General features: G+C 42.4%; 1 protein-coding gene across 1 annotated transcript in view; it reads left to right on the top strand.

The window, feature by feature from the left end:
- ALPK2 (alpha-kinase 2) overlaps nt 1-13332 on the top strand; it is a 30483-nt gene extending 17151 nt beyond the window's left edge. The window contains exons 6-10 of the mRNA XM_009882039.1: nt 1895-2169; nt 2293-2381; nt 4511-4728; nt 6569-6617; nt 12569-13332. Coding sequence (XP_009880341.1) covers nt 1895-2169; nt 2293-2381; nt 4511-4728; nt 6569-6617; nt 12569-12803 — 866 coding nt within the window. The 3' untranslated portion in view covers nt 12804-13332. The remainder of the gene's footprint in view (nt 1-1894; nt 2170-2292; nt 2382-4510; nt 4729-6568; nt 6618-12568) is intronic.
- The last annotated feature ends 10192 nt before the right edge of the window (nt 13333-23524 follow it).

The raw sequence follows: 23524 nt of genomic DNA, 5'->3' as shown, positions 1-23524 counted from the left end.
TACCCACCATGACAAACTATTGATTTGAAGTTGACTGCATAACTTCTCGTTAGCTTGATGCAGTAGCATTTCACATACAGTAAACAGGGAAATAGCGTTGCATCGCATCATACAGAGACACAGGCACACACAGAGTACTGAAAGCTCTTTTGGCAGAAAAACTTGCCAGCGGTGTTTGCACGCCTGGTCTTTGCAAGTCACCTGCTATGTAACTTTACCCCAAGAGAAAGACGGGCATGAAGATTTGGAATGCTTTCCCCATATGTTAACTTGTGTTTAATCACACTCGGCATATGTCTTGCTGTGCTGCAGCTAAAGATAGGCAGTGCATTGCAAATTGGTTTATCATTTCTGAACACACTGTACTAATCAGGTACTTCATTCGGCCAATTGATTTTTCTTTCTTTTTCTAGAAGAATAAAATGAAACATTTAATTCCTTGTTAAAATAAAGGCAGGACTCTTCATGTAACAGCACTGTATAAGTTTTGACCCACAGAGAATTTTAGGTGGAGTTAAGGAGCCTTCTAATTCTAGCTTTATACGTGCACTGTTTCCTCTGTGCTTCAAAGAGAGGCAATAGGGTACAGCGTCTAAACCAGAGGTAGCTACAAAGGGGAGCTGGAAGGACTTCATTGCTGTGTAGCATACACCTGTGGTTCTCCTATTTCTGTTTTCCAGTGATGTTCCTGGAAATGTAAAGACTAGAGAGACTTGAAATGCAGTTAGAATTTTTTAGTTTCTCAGTGCTTAACCTTAACCACTTCCCCCCCATATTTTTTTTCCATTTGTATTCCAATGATCATTTAAAAGGGTGAAATCCATAATCCTGCTTGATTTCAGCTGTATCTTAGGCACACATTCTTATGCTACTGGTCCCTTCAAAAGCCACAGGTGGGGTAAGAGAAATATTATTTTACTAATTTATCCTGAATATAAAGGTCACTAAAATTGATGTATTTGCGTTTTGATTGAAACTATCGTGGTCATTTTTAGAAATGTCGTTCTTATTCAAAATCACTTATGAGATAAAAATCTTGTTATTTTCTTCGGCCTGTGCTAATGAACCTGTTTTTAAGCTGGTGCTTGCCAGATTGGAAAGCAGTAAACGCTTTAACATGCCAGTGTGCAGCACTGGAGCTGGTGTAGCGAATGTGGTTGGGACTAGGAAAGGCATGTTTCCGTCATGGTTGTATTGGATAAGAACTGAGATCTCTTTCAGCTGAGACCCTCTACGAACGTGTTGGCAGAATCTTTCCCTGAAAAGATTCCAAGCTGAAATCTGAAACAAGCTCTGGTTGTACCAGCAACTTCTGTCTTTTCAGAAAAGACAGGCTATCTTCAGAAGAATGTGCTCTGAGCACATTGGGCATAGAACTGTGTTCTACTTTTAAATTCATATCTACATACACTGCTGCACATTAGCTTTATTACTGGCTTTGTCTTCCCAAGAAAGCAGAGTTGGCAGGGTCTCTGTATGACCTCAATGCCTCTTATTTTCTCGGCCAGCTTGACTTACTTCCCATTCAGTTGAAGCTTCAGTTTACAACTCCCCTAATAGTTTTTTTTAAAAAAAGTGTCGTTTTTTTTTTTAAAAAAACTATTAGCTTTTGTGATCTTTACCTCTGTTTTTGGTTTGCTACACTCTGTATTCTCTCCTTATGGACCTGAACTGCCCACTTTCTCCATGCTGGCTTTAGACATTAGAGGCAACAAGCTACATTTAGAGAAGCAGGGTCCCAACCCCATATTAACACAAGTGAGGCTATGTATTCTGTTTCCATTGAGCATTTTCTTTAATACTCTATGGAAAGATGCATTTGTGTTCCCATGTCCACCCTTTCCCTGTGACTGCAGAAGGATGTTGTGCGGAACAAAGTGGTGTTGTGTTTTAGGTGTGGAAGAAATTGAATTCATGCAGCTCATGTTCAGAGAAGATTTCATCAGTGATAGCTATTTTGGTGGGAATCTGCATGGAGTAATAGCTACAGAAGAGCTTCACTTTGGTGAAGGCATGCACCGGAAAGCCTTCCGAAGTAAAGTGATGCAAGGCCTCGTGCCAGTGTTCAGCCCTGGCCACCCCTGTGTTCTCAAAGTGCACAATGCTATCACATATGGGACCAAGAGTAAGGATGATCTAGTTCAAAAGAACTACAAACTAGCGCTGCAGGTAAGCTTCCCCTGTCCTTTGTAAGCAAGAATTGTGGGGAAAAGCTGTCTTGCAAATATTCAAACAGGTGATCTGTTAAATGTTTTGAGTAATATTGCATAGGCATATCTGTTTGTAATACAGGAATGCTATGTCCAAAATACTGCAAGAGAGTATGCGAAGATATATGCAGCTGAAGCTGAGCCCTTGGAAGGCTTTGGGGAAGTACCAGAGTGAGTATATATATTTTTTTATATACATACACACGTACGTGTATATATAGTGTCCTGTGCCACAGCTGCCCACTGACTGCTAGGAGTAATTAGTAAAGAAGAAGAAAGAGTAATCCTGAGAACAGTGTTACAGCTAGAATCATGACCTAAATCATACTGAATATCAAGGTGGTGAGAGAGATTCCATTCCCATTAGAGAAGGATAATAAGGAGTAAAGACGGTAAATAGCAGGGAAAAGGCATGATTTTGATATAAATTTAGAGGAAATTATTAATGTTAGTGAACTAACACCAGTAGGTGATACTACTAGTATCATCTAGTAACAGCAGTAGGGGATAAGTCAGGCCTTCCAACTTTCCATTAAAAATGAAATCTTGAGAGAAATCGTGATCATTCTGAAGCTGATATGAAGTCATTCCTTAGGCAAGTTTTCTGTGTAAAGAGAGGCTTAAGCCAGAAAGCTCAACTCTGATTCTAGGTTTTCCCAAAGACTGGTTTATTTCATGTCAGAAGTTTTCCATTTCCTGAATATGTGTACGTCACACCAACAGCTCAATACAGGTTCACCTCTGCCTCTGAGGCTGGGAAGTGGCACCTTGAGGATTTGGTAATAGATCTTTTTCAAAGGATTTGCTGTTCCAGTGTCAGGCTACTGTGTAGAGTTGTATTTGCAATGGATGGTTGAAATTCCATCTGCCTTGCTTCAAGGATAAGACCTACATGCTTGACAGCAGGCTAAATCTCCATCTCAATTTAGATGACACAAGATCTGCTCAGCTGCACTGATTCCCTGAAAAAAAGGGCCCCTTAAAACACAGCCTCTGGAGTGATTCCTTAAAGCCACCTTTTAGCATTAGAAATAGTGATGGTGATGGAAGTGAAATCTTTTAGTCATTTCCCCCATTTCTTCTGAGATGCTGCTAGGAGCTCTCGTGAGCGAGCTGATGAAATACAGTTACGGTCTGTTACTAGCTCCTGCTGAGTGGCTTCCCAAAATGACCTTATCTCAGAGCAGTATTAAATTCCACTCTAATATACACTGATGTCACTTTTTTGCTTAGTCTAAGGTTTTAATTTTGGAGACTTACACTGTAGTATCAGAGTGCTGCCTAACAAGAATGACGAGTTTTTCTGGTGTAAGTGCAAACAGAAGACGACTGTCTGTGAGGTAGAACGCTGCTTTCCAGACAGCAGGAACTTTGGTAACTGAGAAGTTCGTGTTGCCAGGAAGACCGATACTTCCTTCCATACTATTGTCATTATCACTTCGCATTCGGTCTTTCTCTCTGGGAAGACCATGAAAGGCCAAACGAAACCCCAAGTGTTTGGTGTGGTGCATCTTTATACATGAATGGACCTAGCCTGGATTCCTCCAAAACTTTGTAAGTCTTTCTGGGTAAACTAGCTCAATTTCTAAATGAATGAAATAAGACCTATTGTTTCAAGTTTGCAATTTCCTGAAAACTTCATCTAGAACTAGCTGAAGTGTTCTGACCTGGGTGCAAACTTTGCCAAAGCCCAAGAATCTTCAGATTCTAGATTTTCACTTGAGCCAACCTGTCTTGAGAATCTGATGGTCTTTCCAGAGACTTTCTTGTTTCCTTTTACTTTTTGGTAAATTATTTGCTTTGTATTTTCATTATAAAAGTATTTGCTAATTTTGGATGTGTCAGGTTTTAGAAGTCTAGTCTGAGAAATCCTCCACTGTCACTGGTCTTGGGCAAAGCTCTTTCTGGAGTGGATCCAATTTGCAGGTGCTGAACACCTCACAAAGACTGAACCATGTATCAGTCAGCATGAGCAGCTAAAGCAGTGATACTCTGAAATAAACAAGCACTCTTTATTGCGCAGAGTTTAGGTTTTGGGCTGTAGTAGGACAACATGAGAAAGCATGCTTTGAAAAAGTTAAATTTGAGTAAATAATACAAAGAAATAAGCACATGGAGGATAATGCAATTATATTCTAGAGCTACCTAAAATTTCCCAATCTTCTCTGGATGTCTCCTGGCTTGGTTTAGACTTGGTAGCTGTTCATTCACTCTCTGAGATCAATGACCACTTTCTCTGTTTCTTACTCCTTCATTGACAGAATTCTCTGGATTTGTTAGTTTTTATCCCTTCATTTCAGGATCATTCCTATTTTTCTTGTTCATCGCCCTGCTAATAACATCCCCTATGCGACAGTGGAGGAGGAGCTGGTTGGGGAATTTGTGAAATACTCTGTCAGGGATGGCAAGGAAGTGAATTTCCTGAGAAGAGACTCAGAGGCCGGACAGAAGTGTTGTACCTTCCAGCACTGGGTATATGAGAAGACCAATGGGAGCTTGCTTGTCACTGACCTGCAAGGTGAGTTGTCTGAGTGGGGGCAGTGAAGGGGCTTTCCCATGATCCAGGCTGGTGACCGCTCTCAGTCGATCCCCGTAACCGCAGAACTTCCAGAGACTTATTTCTGAGCAATGTTATTGTTGGCTCTCTGTGTCCTGTTGGCAATGCTGAATGTGCTGCTCCCATAACCTTGTAATGGACAGTCTTCTCCAGTTGTGGGCAGTACCCTGGCCCTGTGGCTGTTTTATATAGCATCTCATGCAGATCAGAACACAAGACAGGAGGGAGAGCTAGGATATTTTATCTTCTAGCCTCTTAAAGTGTACTGTGCTTATTTGTGTGTGTGTTATTGCCCACTGTGGCAGCAGGGGCTAACATGTATTAACCTCTGCAGTATTATGGTGTTTATCTAATCAGCAGAGACAGGGAATTTTTACCTAGCTTATGTTCTTATAAGAAGACAGTTTGGAAAAGAAAACACAAACCTCACACTTTTAACGGGAGAGTTGTTCTTCCACATATCCCCTTAGTAAATCAGGGCGCTCATACTGAGTCGTCTGGCTTATTGTCTCACTTCCCAGAGGTTAATGAAATGTCTTGTGAATTAAAGACTTCAGTTGTTAATGGCATCCTAGCCTTCACTTTTTCTTGAATTTAAATACTTACCAACAGTCTCTCAACAGTGGAATGCTGCACATTCAGGTCCGGGGTAGGTTTGAAGAAACACGTTCCTTCTAAAAAAGAGTGGTAAAGAAATGCCTTCCTCCCCTTTACCGAATGCTGCCCTTGTGGTCCTGCGGTTGTGACCCGTAACTGCTGAAATGCTGGCCTGTATCTGACGCAGTACGCAAAGATGTATTTGAAACAGAGAAAGACAGACCTTTCTTAAAGAAAACCAAAGAAAGGTGGAATCTTAGAAAATGTCCCATATTAACAAGAGAAGGCAGGAAAATTCACAACAACACATCTAAACAAGACCCCTCAAGTAATTTAAAGGGAGAAGAAAGAACAAAATCCTAGCCTGAGGGAAGCACAACAGCAGAAATGACATCTGACCCTCTGTAATGACTGCTGCCACAAAGGACAATATACCTGCTGCTGTTGAGGAGAAACATCCTTCCTTGCTTATCTTTGCATTTGAGTATCTAGGCTGCATTTTTGAGGCATACCAGTTGAGATTTCTGAGGGTATTCTCCAAGGAAACTGGTCTTGAGACCATCATTTTCCTGTACAGAAAAAACCACAGACTACAGGACTGGATTTTGCCTATGAACAAGTCAATAAGTCAGTAAAGGGACAGGTTAAAAACCCCAAGTATTTGGAAATAGTGAATGAGAAAGGATTTTGGATCTCTCAGCCAAAAAGTAAAAATAAGGTTGACTGACCTGGTGCTTTTGATTCGCAAAGCAAATACAGTATTCCTACTGATAAACATTGTAGTCCAAGTTTGCAAAGCATCAAAATCACAAGCCCCATAAATAAATATACACATCTCAGGGTAGGTGCATAAGCAAAGATTCTGTATGTTTCTTAAAATGCAGTCATCAAATTGTAACCCCTCTTTCCCCGTCACTGACTATCCAGCACAGGAAACAATTTATGCTCTATTTATCACCTTGCTATCTGTAAACTACTGGTATGAGACCGACTTCTAGAAATTGCTAGTGACACAGAGCACAAACATTCTATTTTTAATTGGGGTACTTCAAAATGTTTGGGAAAATGGTGACAAATAATTAAGATTAAAAACATGAATCAAGAAATAATATTTAATGCCTCTATATATGGTGCGCTCAAATCTGAAGATATTCCTAGAAATTCTAGTGTAACATAAGCTCTCTGTTTTCTTGATGCCTTGTAGGTGTAGGAATGAAGTTAACTGACGTTGGCATAGCAACATTGGCCAAAGGGTGAGTGAAAAATTATTTCTCAACAGCATGGTTTTGCTTTACACATCAGTCTCTTCACGGTGTAAATGTGTTGGGGGAGGGTGCGCTGGAGATTTATTCTTGCTTTGACTTTGGAAGAAAACAATTCTCATCTGACTTCTTTTTGCTCGTATTTATGGGAATCCACCTATAAGGGAAACACATTTATTTTGTTCTAAAAGTATGGGGCTACACTGTAGATTGGACTTTGCTTTTCCTCCATGCCTCCCTTAAAATAGGCTTATTTGAAGGGCATTTCAAATGTGAAATCAAGGTCTCTGGTGACTTACAAGCAGGTAAGGCACTTTGCTTGGTGCTACATCAGCTGGAGGAAGGTAGGGCTACAGATGCAGGGCCAACACTGCCTCCAGCCTGGGGTACAATGGAAGACTGGTGTTTGTGCTGTCCAGAGCTCCTGACGATGGAGGAAATACCTCACACCCCAGCATGCTGTTGGAGCCAGAGCTCCAGCTGGGTTTCCCCTCAGTAGCACCTGCCCCAGCAAATGCAAATGTAAGCGCTTATACCTGTCTACCCTGACTACTAGATCCTGCTGCCAGTTGTCAAGGTGACCCTTCTCCCCTCTACTCTTCCGCTGGAAGAAGAGAGGATGTCTGCCACAGTACTGTGGGAACTAGAGAAGGAGATGCCCTGAAAGGGGCCAAAGGTTGTATTGCCCTTTTTGCAAGGAATTTGCAGGGACTGCGTGAGGGAGCACAGCTGAAATCCTTCTTGCAGCCAGCTTTAGAATATGTATTTATGACATAAGCTTTTATAAAGACTCCTTTCTCAGTTTAGAACTCTGTGAGTTAGTTTTCTTCCTATAGCAGGCAGTGACCATAAGCTTTTCTTGAGCCTGTGTTCTTGTCAGCTGCATGGGTGGAGGGAAGATGTCCGTTTGGCTTTGTATAGGCTGCTTATCTGATAAAAAATGAAATGTATTAAGGGATTCGATGGTCTCTCTTTTCCTTCTTTCTCAAAAGCAGTAATTCTGAGCTATAACAAAAGATCTGTTCATAATATTTAGAGAGGCCTCTCTCCTGGTAGTTTTGCAATGGCTTCGGGACTTTTGGGGAGACTTCAGCATGTGTGTAAAGATACAGGCCTGTAATGTTCTAGCTTTCTTCCACTTCTTTTATGTTTCTATTAATTAAAGCTTGTGGTTATACCACAGGCCAAAAGAGCCATTGATAGAAATAGGCAGTGTAGGCGTTCACATCAGCTGGCTGATGGAAAGGGAAAGGGGATGGGCGTAAATGCCTGCGACCAGTGCTTTAAATTCATATTCTTCTTTTGAGAATCTGATAAAAGACAACAGATCCGAACACATGTATTCAGTCTTGATACTAAACTGGAGCTTGTCTAAATACCCGTGGTATGGGAAAAAAACCTCACAATATCTTTTAAATTATTTAAAAAATTTGACCCCAGAATATTCTGGGAAAATCTTTAACGTTTGCATGCTGGCATCCATTCAGAACTTACATTGATTTACCCTTTTAGCTGTGGCTTCAAAGTGAAATCAGTTGAAATTAAATTACACCATCCATCCTGTTACAAACCAAAGAAATCATAAGAATTTTATTGAGGCAACGCTGTTCTCTGGAATCAGCAGCTTTGTAGAAATGCTGGATGTTACTACGCAGCTCACTATGGGAAATTACTCCTATAAAAACACATATGGGTCTAGGGAAGAGGAATGTGAAGTGAGAAAATTAATATGCGGTGCAAGCTGTAGTCAGGATCACCTCATTCATATATAAGGGAATATTATTTCTTTGCATGAACAACCTCTTGAAAATGTTGAGTATCATTTTGTTTGTCATTTAGCTAATGATGTTGCTAAAAGTCAAGAGATTTTTCCTGGTCCTGTATTTTTCTTTCATGGTCTTTCCCAGAAAGGATACCTCCGCATTAATACCTATAGTTTGATTTCTAATTCCACGAGCCTGGATGGGGAAAATAAACAAGTACACAGAATTCCTCTGTATTACTGGCTATTGCTGCTTTTGTTAGTGTGCAGCTGTGCTGACGAGAGATTGTCTGTCTCACATGTTGGGGAGAACATATGTGGTCCTACTTAACTAAAGAAATGTAGTATGATACTGTCATTATTTTAAGCGTATTGTTAGAGAAGATACAAAGCTGATTTTTGGTGTAATTGCCTATAGAAATTCCCATAGTTTCCTCAACCACTCTTTGCAGAGGTAATGACCTGACTGATCACGGGCAGGTCCTCTGCCTCCAATTCTTCTAAGCCTGGGCCAGTCACATAAAGGCAAATGAAAAATATCCTTGGGAAATGTTTCTGTGATCCTTGATGAATGGAAAACATTCATATTGTTCCTGCTTGGAATGTAAATTAAATGCAATTCTAATTTCATGCTAAGATTAAACTCGTGATCAGGGGGAAAAAAAAAACTGAAAAAAAATCCGTGTCCCCCACCCCCACCATGCTCAGGCTTTCAAATAATCTGTTGTAGTACAAACTGTTATTGATGAATTTGCAAAAGCCAATATGGCAACTCATGAATTATTCATGGCCATTATTTATCCCCCAGTGTTTCTGGTAAACCAAGCACAATAAACAGCATATATTCCAATTTTGCACCTATATTCAGCATTGCTCATTGCTGTTAATGATTTTTGGGGGGTCCAGACTCATATTCCAACTCTGAACAAACATTTCTGGATGAGCATTTATGTTTCCTTTGTCTTTATCTTTCCCCTCCTTCCCCTAAAGGCTGTGGAGAGACTGATGTTTTCAACAATTAGCACTCTTCAAAGTAACTCTGATCTTTTCTCCTTTCTATGTTTGTTTTACCAGTGAGTCGGAAACCAAACGAACCCCAACAAAGGGTCGTTTGTTTAATGCGCTGCAGTAGTTGCAATACAGTTTCTGTCAGTAGAGGGCGAAGCCTAACTAGAAACTGAAAAGCCTGGAAAGTATCTTTAACGCAGGCACTGGGGCGCACCGGAGTCAGGCAATCAATCCTTTAAATAAGCTGTTTAGCAGATTCTTTGGCCAACGTAAACAGAAATAGTACAACACAGTGACTGGCTTCTAAGTGCAAACAGTGAGCCAGTTTAGAAGCTGTGCGCAAGTGCCCAGGTATTTATCCAAGAACGGTAAACAGAAAGATGAAGGAATCAGGAACAGGGTGACCTACGGTCATGATGATTAACAGGAGTGCTGTTTGCCAAATGTGGACCTGAATGTCTGTCTGATTTCAGGTCATTGGCAAATTTAGTTTTACTCAACATGGCAACAAGAGGTATTGAGGAGTTTAAGCCCAGTGACAAATTCAACATTCCCCCTTCAGATTTAAGGAAGATTTGATTTGGGCCAAGCCCCAACTGTCAAGTTTGGGAGATGGAATTCTGTGTGGGTTTAATTTATCAGTCGTCTAGTCAGTGAATTAATAACGCGTGCTGTGCAAAGTGACAGATTCATATTTTTTAAGGCTTGGAATGGTCGATCGTTTGGTGTTATTGAACACAAAACACGTAAGCACAATACAGACCAGACAATTTAGAAGCCTTTCACTAGTGGAGATCTTCCCCCCGTTACACATACCACAAGCTGTAACAGCACAGAATGGTTTGAATTAAGCTCACAAGTCCTGCCAAATTACGACAGAGCTATGGTCATTAGGTCTGGGCAGAACGAATGATGCAGTCTGGAAGCGCACAAGGGGGGCTCTGTGGAAGCAGTGACTAACAAACAGCAAACAGCTGGGAGAACTCAGATGCAAAACTTTGGTCTCACATCTGTCGATTAGTTTTTCTCTGGCCCGCTGTAAGAGCTAGGGCTGTCTGCACACCGCAGAGCCAAGCTAGGCTTACTCGTGGCTCTCTACTTCCAAACTGGACAGGGAGTGTTACCTGGGCCACATCTGTAGCCACAAGGTCAAGCGCACACCTACTGTTTTAAGAGAAGGGAAATGAGGATGGCTGGATTTAGGAGCAAAGCTAGTAAAAGAAAAATAATCGTGTGTTTTTGATAGAAATGTTCTGTCTCTTGTTCACGAGATAGTCACGCTCTTATTTTTACTGCAGATATTTCCGGCATTTGTTGAATTCTAAAGCTAAAGTTAGTTAGCAGAGCTTTCAGTTGTTCGTGTAAAGTGTCTCATACTATCATCTGAGCAAATGCTGCTGTTTCTGCTCTTGGTTTAGATGTTCCTTCACAGACATACGGGTAGTGAGAAATACCAAATACCAATAGGAAAGCCATTTAGACAGACTTCTATTTACTTCATGAGAAAAGTGGATTTTTTTTTTTTAGCTCGACTTTTTTTTTTCCAAGACTATTTCCACAAAGAAATGAGTATTATCAGAATTTTATAGCATGAGAAAAACACATGAAGAAATTTTCTTTAGCTGCAGCAAAATGGCTACCTAGGGAAAAAAAAAGAAAGTGAGAGCAAGAGGAGGAGCGTGTGGTCATTTTGCAGCCACAAATGACAAAACGGCCAGCATTCAGTGCAGTGAAACTTCTCACCTAATTGATAGCCCTGGAGGTGCCTTATCATCCGTATTTCTGCCAGAACACACCTGCACAACGTGCAGGGGAAATGGAGCCTCTCCGTCAGTCTTGCAGCAGAAATGGAGAATGTCAGATACCGGAGTACCCAGATGCTGCCCAGGGGCTGCCTGCACAGAGCCTGGTTATCGCTCCCGCAGCGGCACCTGCGTCTGTCGCACACCGCTGCAGCATCCAGTGGCACACCAGGACAGTGGCAGGTGCTGTAACAACAGCTGTTGTTGCCACTGGCACTCACTGGAAAGACCCAATGGTTAACTGAGTATTTATGATAAATTAATCCGAATTTTTCGGTCTAAGCTACTGCTCTTTCCTGACAATGCATTGCTCTGCTTTAACTAGTTTCTGGAGTCAGGATCAATGCTTGATATAAACGGATTTTCTTGCTGAGCACAGGCATGTTTTTGCCTGTGGAATGTATGTTCTGCTGCTGCGTCTGCAGCATACACCTGATGGCCCCAGAAGAGGAAGTCAAGTATAAAGTCTCAAGTCTATTATTTCTCTAAAGGAGCGAGAGAACAGTTCACTATCTCGCTGAGCTCCAGGGTATAGTCCTGACGTTACAATGGCATTCCTTTTAAGCTTCCTCTGGGTAAACAAGCACATAACTTACTTGGAGAGGAGAGGAAAAAGAAATATTATTAACCCTTTGAGGTTCCTCTGGCTGTTTATAGCAAGCCGAGTGGTTTCTCTAGAGCCGTGCAGGCTTACTACCTGTTTAACTTAGAGGGTAACCTTGTCTGGTTGGCAGCTTCACGTGCCAAATAATAGTAAAATACATTTGGAGGTTTATTTCATTGAAATACATATTTAACATTCAAAAACTCTGACTTCAAAGAAGAATCTGAAAATAAAATGTTGGTATGAGAAGACAAAAAGGACTGCTAAATACTTACGATGAGAAAGTTGAATTCCAAATTAGTTTTCCTTATTAAAGTTAACCACCAGTAATAATTTAATTCCTTAGAAGATTAAGGTCTGCTGTTCTCCTTACAGTTATCTGCAAAGTCTTCATCATCATGGCTGTGGTAGCTTGTCTGAAATAATTTGGGATCCGTCCTCCATGGGTACGCAATTGTGACTATTTAAAAGCAGCAGCAGAATGTATAGATTACTTCTTTTGGCTGTAAGGGGGACTGCCACTATACATGACCATTTTGGTATGTGCTGAGTAAGCAATAAATATTACCTTTTATATATACTAGAGGAACTTTCAAAATTGCATTATCTGCCAAAGAGATTTCTTTCCTCCTAGGGGGGAATTAGGGCAGAAGAGACTTGCTTAATGTTTTCAAGTTGCTTATGAGTGAACAGTCATACTCTGCCTCCCTGTGCTGAAAATGAATCTTGAAATCCCATTTGGCTTTTTTCTTCTTTGTTGCTACAGATACAAAGGTTTTAAAGGCAACTGCTCAATTTCCTTCATTGAGCAGTTCAGAGCCCTCCACCAGTGCAATAAGTACTGTGAGATGCTGGGGCTGAAATCTCTCCGAACCACTCATCAAAAACAGAGGAAAGCAACATCCATCAAAAGCAAAAATCTACCAAACTCATCAACTCTAAAGAAAACAGTGCCCAAGAAAGCAAGAGAACCTAGAGACTTCATTTCTTCAGAGCACTGAGTTGCACTGTCCCATCTTGTGAAAACTCCTCTTGAAGATACGTAGCAGTGATAGGCACCAGTGCCCTGGTGGGCGGATAACTTTAGCCTTATGACATTATTTTGAAGTCATCCTGATGCTGATGCCAGCAGCAAAGAACGGAGCTGATTCTATGGTCTCCATACCTGAGATTTAACACCGGGGCAAGGTTTTGAAGACAAACTTAAGCCATCTGCCTGGATTATCTTACAACCCTTCTATGTGTTGGTGTCTGCACGTTCTGAATCTTGGACATTGAGTGAACCACAGGTCACTGGAGAATGTCTTCCCTTCTGTGTGTCTGTGTCTGTGACCCTGGGGGTTCAGCTGCTACATAAGCATCAATATATTGAAGATGTCACTTAGTAAAAGTTTTGCACAGTATTGTTGCTCAGGCTGCTATAGAAAAATTGTTTTCTTTCCCAGATTTTTCCATATTGTAATCCTACTATAATCCTATTCTTGTATTTTCTCTCCCACTTACATGTCTTTTAATACAAGACAAAGCCATTCATGATTGGACATATCTGTCTTCTGCCCCCCCAAAATTAGCTAGCGTCTTTAAGGTCCTCACAAAGTGATGTCATCAGCTTAAAGATAGGCAACTTGTGTGAGTCTCCATAGAATTAGAATTCCTTGCTTTCGATGCAAGCGTCCTGGTATCTACAGTTAACCCCATGGCACAGTACTGTCATGCTTGCACCAATCCTCTTGTAGGATAGGGGCTCGGAGTCAGCATGTTGCCAGACAGCTACCATCTGAGATAGACCGTTACGTACAGAGGGTATTTCAGTCCTTTGCAGCATTTTCAACTAGAATAAGTACCATGACTTTTCTGTGTAGTATAGAGTTGTATTTTGAAGGAACGTGATGGGTGCCCTGGGCCAGTACCTGTCTGCTGAAGACTCACGATTTATCCAAAATGCCGAGGCAGGGCCAGAACTGAACAAAGATACTGTGCTCCTTTAGACGCACGTATAGCTTACGTGGAGATTTGCAGCCAGACGAGGGAACTATGCATGTCAGAGGACTGCAACAAGTTTACTGGAGGTGGCAGATGAAAACCCAACTTGCAGGGCTGAACACAGAATACAAACACTGAACATTGTCAGACTTCTTATCCCTTTGTGATTACTAAATAACAGGTGGGGCCAGAAACCAATACCTGTGTGTAAGAGTCCCATCAGTACTGAGGAAGATAAAAGCGATTTCAGACTAGGTTCTGCTTTGTGTTGATAAGCAGTGGGTGCCAAATAAGAGAGAAACTGTTTGGGACTAGCTGACACTAGGGACAGAAACTCCTCTGACTGCAGTGTAGATGTAACATCTGGGCTTGTCGTCCTGGGCTCCCTTCGTGGTGAATGGAGGTCTTCTCAGTGGAATTTAGAGCAAAGTGCCGGTCACCTGCAAAACAAACGTTTGAAATAGTTTAGATTAACTGTACCCAAAATGTGCCTATGTCTCTCCGTTGAGGGAAAAGGAAGCAAAGTGTCAGACAGACATCTGTATTTTAAATTCCTTCCATTACATGGGATGAAGTTCTCTAGAGTTGTTCTAGGGGAGAGGGAGAGGGTCTCAACGATAGCGCTGCTCCTGACAGCTTTCCATCAATGGAGAGTGCCGATCTGGGAAGGAGAGTTTACCACAGGTCTTTCCGGTTCTTCTGTAGCCATGCATGTCAGTGGTGCGCTGGATGATGTAACGCACCCAGTGCTCAGGCTGCTTGCTCAGGGAAGCTAAAGGACAATGTAAGAAGGCTGCGTAATAAAGGTGAGGCCTGGTGTAGCCATTGAACTTGAATTCCCTCAAGCGCTGCTATAAATAGAGAAGGCTCACCTGGGGTTGTTGCCTGATCCGGATGCTGCACGCGTGTGCGCGTGCATGTGTGTATGTTTGCAGGCCACCCTTACCTTACCTAAGGTACTCTTGTCTGTCTGTCGTGTCGGAGCTGAAGAGTGCTCCCCTAGCTTTCTGAGGTAGACGGTTTCTGGTCGTTCAAGAAACACCAAGTATGAGAATGGCATGTAGCATCTTTGAGAAGGAAATTTGCTCCCGTTTCCCCTCTTAAGTGTTCAGCTTCCTGATATTTCCAATCTCTAAGAGACAGGATATTGGGAGACCAACACTCCCCCACCACCTCAACTTCAAAGAATTAGTTCTGTTGATATTTCATGTTATATATAACAAGCCATCATATTTGGATTAAATAGACTTACACCCAGCTAAAATGGGTGATTTTCCACTGCTCAGGAGTTTATTGAATGCATTTTGTTTGTTAATAGACATATTACATTGGTGATGTATTACAACATTGTGTGAGTCACAACTCCTGAATTTCTGTCGGTGGAAATTCTAACTGATGATAACAGGAAAAACTAGCAATACGCTGGTTTAAAGCAGTCATTTTTCTGTAATAGGAAAAAAGGTTCAATTACAATAATGTCACATGATCGTGTTAAAATTCAGTCATTGCCCTTGAGTTCAGCTACGCATGCAATTACATTGAAATAATTATACGTTAATAGCTACCAAAAGTAGAAAATGCTTGACTGATTACCTCTGGTTAAAGCCATCTTGACAAGTCTTGAAACCTTGCTCTGTCGTGGTACTCAGATGATCGCTCTTTGGCGCATCTAAGGGAAATAGAGAACTGCGTCTCTGCTTTTATTTATTTCCTTGTTGCCCCGTCGTCTTTCACGCTTGCTGAGCTGCCTGTTCTGCCCTCCTGTCTGCTTGTTCGACAGGTAGCAACTCTGGCATGAATACCTTGTCTGTGCAGGTCCCTCAAAAACATCCTCAATTCCTTGCTGTCGTTTCTGGGTGATGATCTAAAGAGCTTAAAATTTAGATAGTCTGACAGTGGCACAGAGAGAGCTCCAGTGTGCATGTCAAAAAACGATGGGAAATGATGATTAGCGGATTGTTTATCTGCCCATGCCTAAATTTTCATGTCAGATTGTTTTAAAAAGACTTTGCTAATAATTGCTGTGCTTTGTAGTCTGATAACTAGCCGCTCTACACACCTTAGTCTTGCTGTTACAGAAAATACATATATCCCCTGTATCGGGAAGTATTTGCTGCCTATCTGAAAAGGGATGAAAGCTGAGCGCCTCTAAACTCAACTTGATACAAAGGCCTAGACCAAGACATCAGACTGGGAAGAGAAAGCTTGGTCCGGTTTATGTCAGTTGATTTCAATGACAGAAGAAAGATTCACCTGTAGAGCTGTGGTTTTACCTCGGTGTACCTGTGTCACCAATATGCATCAGCTGGATGTCTGCGAAATCATTAGCAGTGACATCATAATTACCAGTAGGGTAAATGGTGTTCTCATTGGGCTCTAGATGTGCGGGCCCACTGAGACGGATGGGAGAAACAGCTACCTGTTTCACAGACAGTGTTTTAGTCTGAGCAAAAGTCTGCTTTTTGCCTTCTACAAAAGGGAACCAAAGCATGGGGGTTGTGAGCAGGTCAAATAAATATGTATTCTAATCTCAGCAGAGACATCAGCAAAGCAGAAACTGGAACCCATTTTTTAAAGGAGAACTTAGAGGTTACTTCGTGCTGCTAGCGCTTGTGTTATTATATTAATAGACATTCTTATGCGCACACAGATTGAATGAATTGCACCGTGTCCTGGTAGCAATTTTGAGATGTTATGCTTTTCCTAGGGCACCACTGTAGTTGAGGCTGAAGCACTAATGCTTTGTGATTTAAATTTTATTACACAGACTAACAATGATAAAACACTCAAGAATGGAGTCAATAAAGCTTCTACAGGATGTTTCTTCTTGTTCAAAAGTAATCAATCACATGACTGGTCTATAGGTACTGAGTTTTCAGAAGTGTATGTCCCTACAGATAAACTGATAATTCTACCTGTTCTTTTGCAGTTTTTCATAGAACCACAGAACAGTTTGGGTTGGAAGGGACCTTTAAAGGCCAAAAGTGCATGAAGTGCTTTAAAAAAACCCTGTTTTCCAGTGGTGATGTTTTTCAAAAATATCTAAAGGATTTCAGTGTATAGGTCAATATCCACAAAATATTAGGCACATAGCGCTTAAGTTGATCTTTTTTGAAGAACGGTCTGTGGTCCTTGGAACTTTATTGCTCAGTGAAAATTGGCCGCCTCTGTCCCTTTTGAAATAGAACCCTGAGTACATTTGAAAACGTCACCTGAATATTGAGAAGTGTTCAGTGGTCGCAGTGAGTGAACATCAGTCCTCCACAGGTTCAAGAATACAGCTTGCACTTTTGAAAACTCGTGCACAGTTGCTGGGAATCAGCTGCACACTCTGGTTCCAGCTTTAGATCTGAAATAACAATCTGCCCACAAGGACAAAGTCAGTGGGTACAGAAAACAGTCAGCCTGGTCCTGAAACACGGGAAGATATGTCTTGAATGCAAAAGAATTGTCTCTAAAACTGGAAAATTGAGAAACTTTTACCCAAAACGACTGCAGCATTTTTTAACCTGTGGGGGAAGATCGGTCCTTGCCATAAAAGTTAGATTATTCTTCATTTCAAGTTTCCAAATGAAAAAAGCCAGACGGCTCAGTTTCAGGGCTCGAGTCGAGGACTGCCTAGCCTTTGCAGCACCGTGATACGCGCTCCCAGCCCTAATGCATACGCCTGCTTTACAGACTGCTTGGCCACAGGTCTCCAGAGAAGGCAGCTGATGTATTCCAATGCTGTGCCTTGAATATTTATCCACTTCGAGGAGATGTAAGGTGGAGGGCCTCGTTAGAAAACAGGCAGGACGTTTCCCAATCCATTCCTTGTATCACATAGCAAGAGAAAATTGTATGCAGTTCTTACTGGAGGAACTTTTCAGCATAACCCCCGCAGCTTAACCGCACGTAACCTAACAGTGAACTGCAGGGATGCAGCCCCCTTATGCCTTAATTTCTTTTTTTTTCCTCTTCAAGAAACTTCACTGCATCTAATACTTGTGTGGGTGTTGTAAAGGTCATGTTGCTCTACAATAAAAGCCTCGGTAAATAACTTTTCATTTTTGAGTTTTAAGAGCACAGTAGTAAGAATGTAATAGGAAGAGAGAATTAATCTGCGCTGCTGTCCTGCCACAGAGCACCAGGAGAAGGTTAGGGACCGTTTGCCCGCATGGATGTTTGACTGAATATTTGCAATGGCTTTCCTTTAATTACATTACAAGTAGAAGCTGGGGAGTCTGTGCTGCGATTGCACCACTGGAGCACCAGCAGCGGTGATTCATGTTTTGCATCTCTAAAACAATGAATGATGTGGATTAAGCTGTGATGACATTGCAAATCGTAGAGCGAGTCCAAAACGACAGACCTAATCTCCAGCTCTTTGTGTTGTTATGATATGGATATTGTGCTCAGACAAGCAGCACATGAGGCTACTGAGTGGGAGGAGAGAAACAGCATAAGATGTTCTTCAAATAAGAAAAATGGCAGTGCCAGTAATCGGGAGAAGGGCAAGCAGGACTAGTACAGGCTCTCTAGAAAGCACTGCAGGCATGGGGAGGGAGGGAAGGGACTTCATGTCTCTCTCAGTCAAAGGTTGAGAAGAAAAGTAGCTGCTGTGAAAACATTACGCTGGGGGCCTTGCAGACAGGGTCACTTGCCTTCCTCCTGCAAAGGCAGAGAAACGAGAAAGGAGTTCCACCCCTCTTTCCCCCCCTTACCCCCCAACTCACCTGCACAAAGACTCCCTCAGCTAGAAGCTCATTCTCAGCAAAGACCTGTTGAAAAATAAGCCGCGATTATCTGCAGCTCTGCTGTTTTCACTGTGAGTCTGCCATAAAATATTGTGGGTGTGAAATTACTGTGATTTCCTGGGTCTTGGACAAGAGGAGAATATTGCCTTTGGGAGCCTTTCTGTTGCTGCTGGAATCTGGCTGTGTTCATGGGCGACTGAGGTTGCTTGTTTTGCAACGGTGGCAGAACAACGTCCCTTGTTAGCGTTAATGCTTAATGGTCTTACAGATGTCCAGTCTGTGCCAGATGTTTTGGATCTGGCCCACTACACCAGTCCTTCCAATTCATTTATCTGCCCCTTTCAGACAAAAGGTAGGGCCCAACCTTATGGTGCAGGGCAGCCCAGCCCTCCCTTCCTTTTCCCCTTTTCATAAAGAACCTCCAGCCTTTTTCTTTTTATACGACTGAAAGCTCGCTGACCGCATGAACCGTGTTCGTGTTCCCCCAAACACACAGTGGATATGCATTTGGTCTTGTGATAGGCGTGCACACGGGATCCGGTGATGAGGGCGGCTTCTTTGCTGTGGCTAGATTTGTGCGTGTACACGGCAGCATGGTGTACCACAGCTGCCGTTGGGTGATGAGACAGGCCTGTGTCAGGTGACATAACAGGGCAGGACTTGTCATCGGGACCCAGCAGAAAGCCTTGGTGGCACACACCGAAAGGCTGGTGCTGCTGCTACAGAAATGGGCTTGAATGAGCTTCCTGTGTAACATAGGGAACATCAGAAGGGAGGAATAACACCAGGATGTTTCTGTCCGTCCACTCATGCTTTATCTGGTAGCCAAGATTAAGATTTGTTGTTCCTGAAAGCAAAACTGGACCAGGGAAGAGGAGGCCAAAGGGTGCACTATATACTGGAGGGATAACGTCAGGGAAGTGGGACAGCAGTGGATGAGCGTCTGGCACAAGTCTCTCAAAAGAGACTCTGTGTCCCTTGGAACAATGTTAAAGGGATCGGGAGCACAGGTGATGTTCTCCTCTATCCTCCCAGTTGGAGAGGGGCTTTGAGAAAAAGGAGACAAACTGAACAGGTGAATGACCGGCTGCACAGCTGGTGCCGTGCTCAAGGTCTCGGCTTCCCATACCGCTCGCTTTGTCCCTGCGCTCACGTGTCCGCTGTCACACTCCCACCTCTCCTCCACCTCCTCTGCCATTGCCTCTCCTCCTTCCCCTTCCCCAGCATTGTGCCTGATGGTTATTTGGGACAGCAGGGTTGGAAGGGGGAAGAAAACCCAACAAAAAGTCTTTCTTTTTCCTGTAGGTGGTAAACTTTATCTTCTTCCTTTTGCAAGAGCTGTTCTGCACCAACTTATCAGGAGGCTACCGGATTGCTCTCCCTTCAGGCAGCTTTTCTGACTGTTTCAGATCCCTGCACAGAGGGGCGGTGTAGGTTTTCAGAACAGATGGTGACAAAAGAAAATTGTGAATGCAAAGAGGGATTAAGATACGTATAAGGTTTAGGAAACCTACTTTGGGTTCCTCTGTGAAGATACATTGTGTTATTGTAATTTGACGTGCTCAGAATTCTTTTAAAAATATCTAGTCTGGAACTCAATTTTAGTAGACAACATTGTAGTTCTTCCATTAATTTTCAGCAGTACGCATTGCTAATGACTGTTCCACGGCAATAACTCGTGGAAGGAAACAAGGTTTAGGGAATAAGATTAACTCATTGAAGGTGTTCTGTTGGGAAACGCTGTGTAATAGAAGTGGTTGCAAATGGAAGCGCAGCATAATCTATAAATGATAAATGTCACATATTCACCTGTGCTTTCTTCCAGCAGCATTCTACACACCACAGCCATAGGCAGCTTTCTATTCGTTATGTGTGCCCGGTTACTTAGCACTAGAAGTCAGGGGAAGGGTGGAGTTTGGAACATGTTGATGAATATTAAGGTTACCCCTGTCATTGCAAATCGCAGAGCAATGGTCTGTGAGCCTCAATCTTGGATTATTCAATGGGATTTAGGCTTCTCAGTGCAGTGTTGGTGCCTGGCTTTCATTAAGGCTGTGGGAAGCTTCTGCAGATGACTTGTATTCTTTATAGTACTTCTCAGAAGAATTTCTGTGAGGAAATTGTGATGATTCCCAGAACAGTAGGTTTGGAATATAAGACAATGGACTTCAGTGCAGTGCTCAAATCATACATACAGTTATGCCATGGAAGGGAACAAAGCTGAAAGCATTTGAAACCTGAGTAAGTGATGTTTCAAGTTAGAGGTAATAGCTTTTTATCAGAATTTTGGAAAGTGTTCTGTTTGAAAAATGTCACGAGCATCTCAGTCAATTAACGTTCCAAGCGTATGTTTTAATTTTGGTGCCAAAATAAGAGCCAGAGTTTCAGTACATCAGCTAAATGGCATCAGTATTCTATTGTCATGGTCAATCCAACAGGAAAAAGAAAATCCCAAGCTGGCCTTTTTTTTCTGAGGTAATCACAACCCCATTGATTCCAGTGAAATCCACATTCCTAATGATGACATTGTAATGACGATTCCTTCAGATGACTTGTGTGCTTTAGGATGGGAATCTGGAAGTGCGTGTAGCAGAGTATGTATTTGCCACAAATTATGGTGGGTTTGCTTATAAAAGAAAGAGCAGAGTCATGCTGATACACATGTAAAAACATTATTTATTCCTCAGCATGGTGGGAAAACATATTGCTACACTTCACATAGTTTTCTGAATTGACGTCTTGTCTACCGGTAGCTATTTAGTGTGATAATGGCGTTTGATAGACTGGACACAAACACCATTGTCACACTCCACAGCTCTGGTAGCAGTAGATCATTAGTCTGTGGAAGAAATAATATACACACATCGCAGACTTCAGCATGGGGACTTCAAAGATCTGCAAAACACAGAGAAAAGACCATGTTTATGCATATTTATATGTGATATATCAGGATTCTCACCAAGGAAGTGGGAGACAGGATTCCGGATTTCTTTGAGGGAATATTTTGTCTCAGTTAGCTGTAGTAATCTAAAAGCTAAGTAGCTTTACGTGTGTCTTTAAGCGTCTTTAAGCTCCTGTCCAAAGGAGATGGACAAGCACCTTGAGAAGGTAATCAGTCCTGTTCTAAGAGACAGATCTATGAAGGGAGGGGTGAATCCCCCTCTGGAAGGACCTGTGTCATTCTCTTACCGATGGAGACAGCTCAGAATAAGCTCCTGACTTTTATAGAGCTACGTTAGATCTGAGGAATCACGATGCTAAAGATGATATTTGTTTTCCAAGAAGAAACACTGACCTGTGGAGATAGAATGTAGCTCTGTGAAAGTGCAAGCTGGCTAGTGAATGTTCATTAATAGGAATAACAAAATAATAGTAGTAACTTATCGGTAACTGTAATGGAGTCTGCTAATGGAAAGAAAGGAAAAAGAAAGAAAAAAGAGGATACAGACCACAGAGTGGAATTCCTTTATTCCCCTGGAACTGGTAAAAATCTTTCAAGGAGAGCAGAGTACATTAAACATTATGTTCCAATTTGCATTAATTTGGGTAGATCTTGTATGCGCTGGGTATAGAAATGTTTTTTGTAGCTACTGAAAACTTGAATTTCCAACTCAGAGAAGAATGCTGTATGGACTTGTTAGGAGCACCATGGGAGGGGATGGAGTTGTCTTTTTATGCCAAGAGATGAGGACAGAACATCTTGCTATAATGCTTTTACACTATCCATCTCATTTTTTTTTTAAGCTCGGTAAATGCATTCCCATTTTTACATACTCAGGAGCATTTGTTCCCCATTTGTAATGACACCAGACTCTCCAGTAGTCTTCTGGATCTGGTTGCATTTTAGCCAGGCTGTTAAGCAAGTTAAAGCATTCAAAAGGCAGAATCTCAGGTCCTCAGAGAACTCCTCCTCTGGGCTTAGCCTTCCTGTGAATCTCATTTTTTATCTTTCCTAACTCACTGCCCTGACGATGGGTCACTCCCACAGCCCAACAGCCGTAGTGCCTCTGCTTGCTCCTCAGTCTGCTGTCAGCACTCCCATCCTGCCTTCCAGCTGGGCAACAAATCTCTGTCATCAGCTGCTTGTAAAATCTAAATGTTTGAGGTATGCATGCTGAACCTGGTACAGCTATGGAGGAAGATCACATTTCTGTACTTGTTGAGACCAAGCAGTGGCCATTTCAAGTATAAGCTTTTGTAAGCAGGAGAGGCAGTCCCTAGCTTGACTCGGGGCACGCTGCAGTTTGTGCAAAGTGCAGCTCTCTGTGCCCCAAACTAAGAGATTGTGTTTGGGCAACTACCACGAGGTCAGCTGAAGCCCTGGACCTTGTGGGGAGTAGAAGATGGCTCTCTGGAGGAAAAGATCCCGAAAGGAATCTGCCCTCCTGATGAGATGCAGGTTAAGGGCTCCTGCAGAAGCAGCAGCCCTGGTTTGAGCCAGTGGAAGGAGCTATAACAAGAAATGATTAGGGGCAGGGGCATAGGGCTCAGGAAGAAAGATGTTTATGTGCAGATCATCAGGTAGGGAGGTTTAGCTCACTCTGTTCTACAGCGTCAGAAGTTGAAGTGGCAGCAGAGAGGAGACACTAACACCCACAAACTAGGTGGCTGCCTACAGTACCGCGTACATCTGAACCACCAGCGTACCCTGCGCACTGTCGCAAGTTATTTCGTCTGCAATCCTTACCTTTTCATCCAACTTCGTGTCTTTTCTGGATCTTTTTCTTAAATGTAATCTAGTGTAACCAGTGTTGATCAGTCAATGCAGACGCACTGGGGCTCTGGACTAGTTTAACAAGTACATCGAATCCGCCCTCCGTGAAGGCCCGGACTGGCAGCATGAGCTGGAGTTCGGAGTGGCGCTTAGCTGGTAAATAGCAGAGAAATGAACCTTCCCTGGCTGGTTACCAGGTCAGACTCTTTTGTTTTCCAAACGTGATTATTACAACTGCTCTGTCATTCCCATCCTTGTCAAGGAAACAAGACTATAAATGCTGGGGGGG

Source organism: Charadrius vociferus, unplaced genomic scaffold, assembly GCF_000708025.1.
Source record: "Charadrius vociferus isolate BGI_N301 unplaced genomic scaffold, ASM70802v2 scaffold743, whole genome shotgun sequence".
Lineage (NCBI taxonomy): Eukaryota > Metazoa > Chordata > Aves > Charadriiformes > Charadriidae > Charadrius > Charadrius vociferus.
The sequence above is the reverse complement of the archived record's forward strand: the minus strand, read 5'-3'. Positions and strand labels throughout refer to the sequence as shown.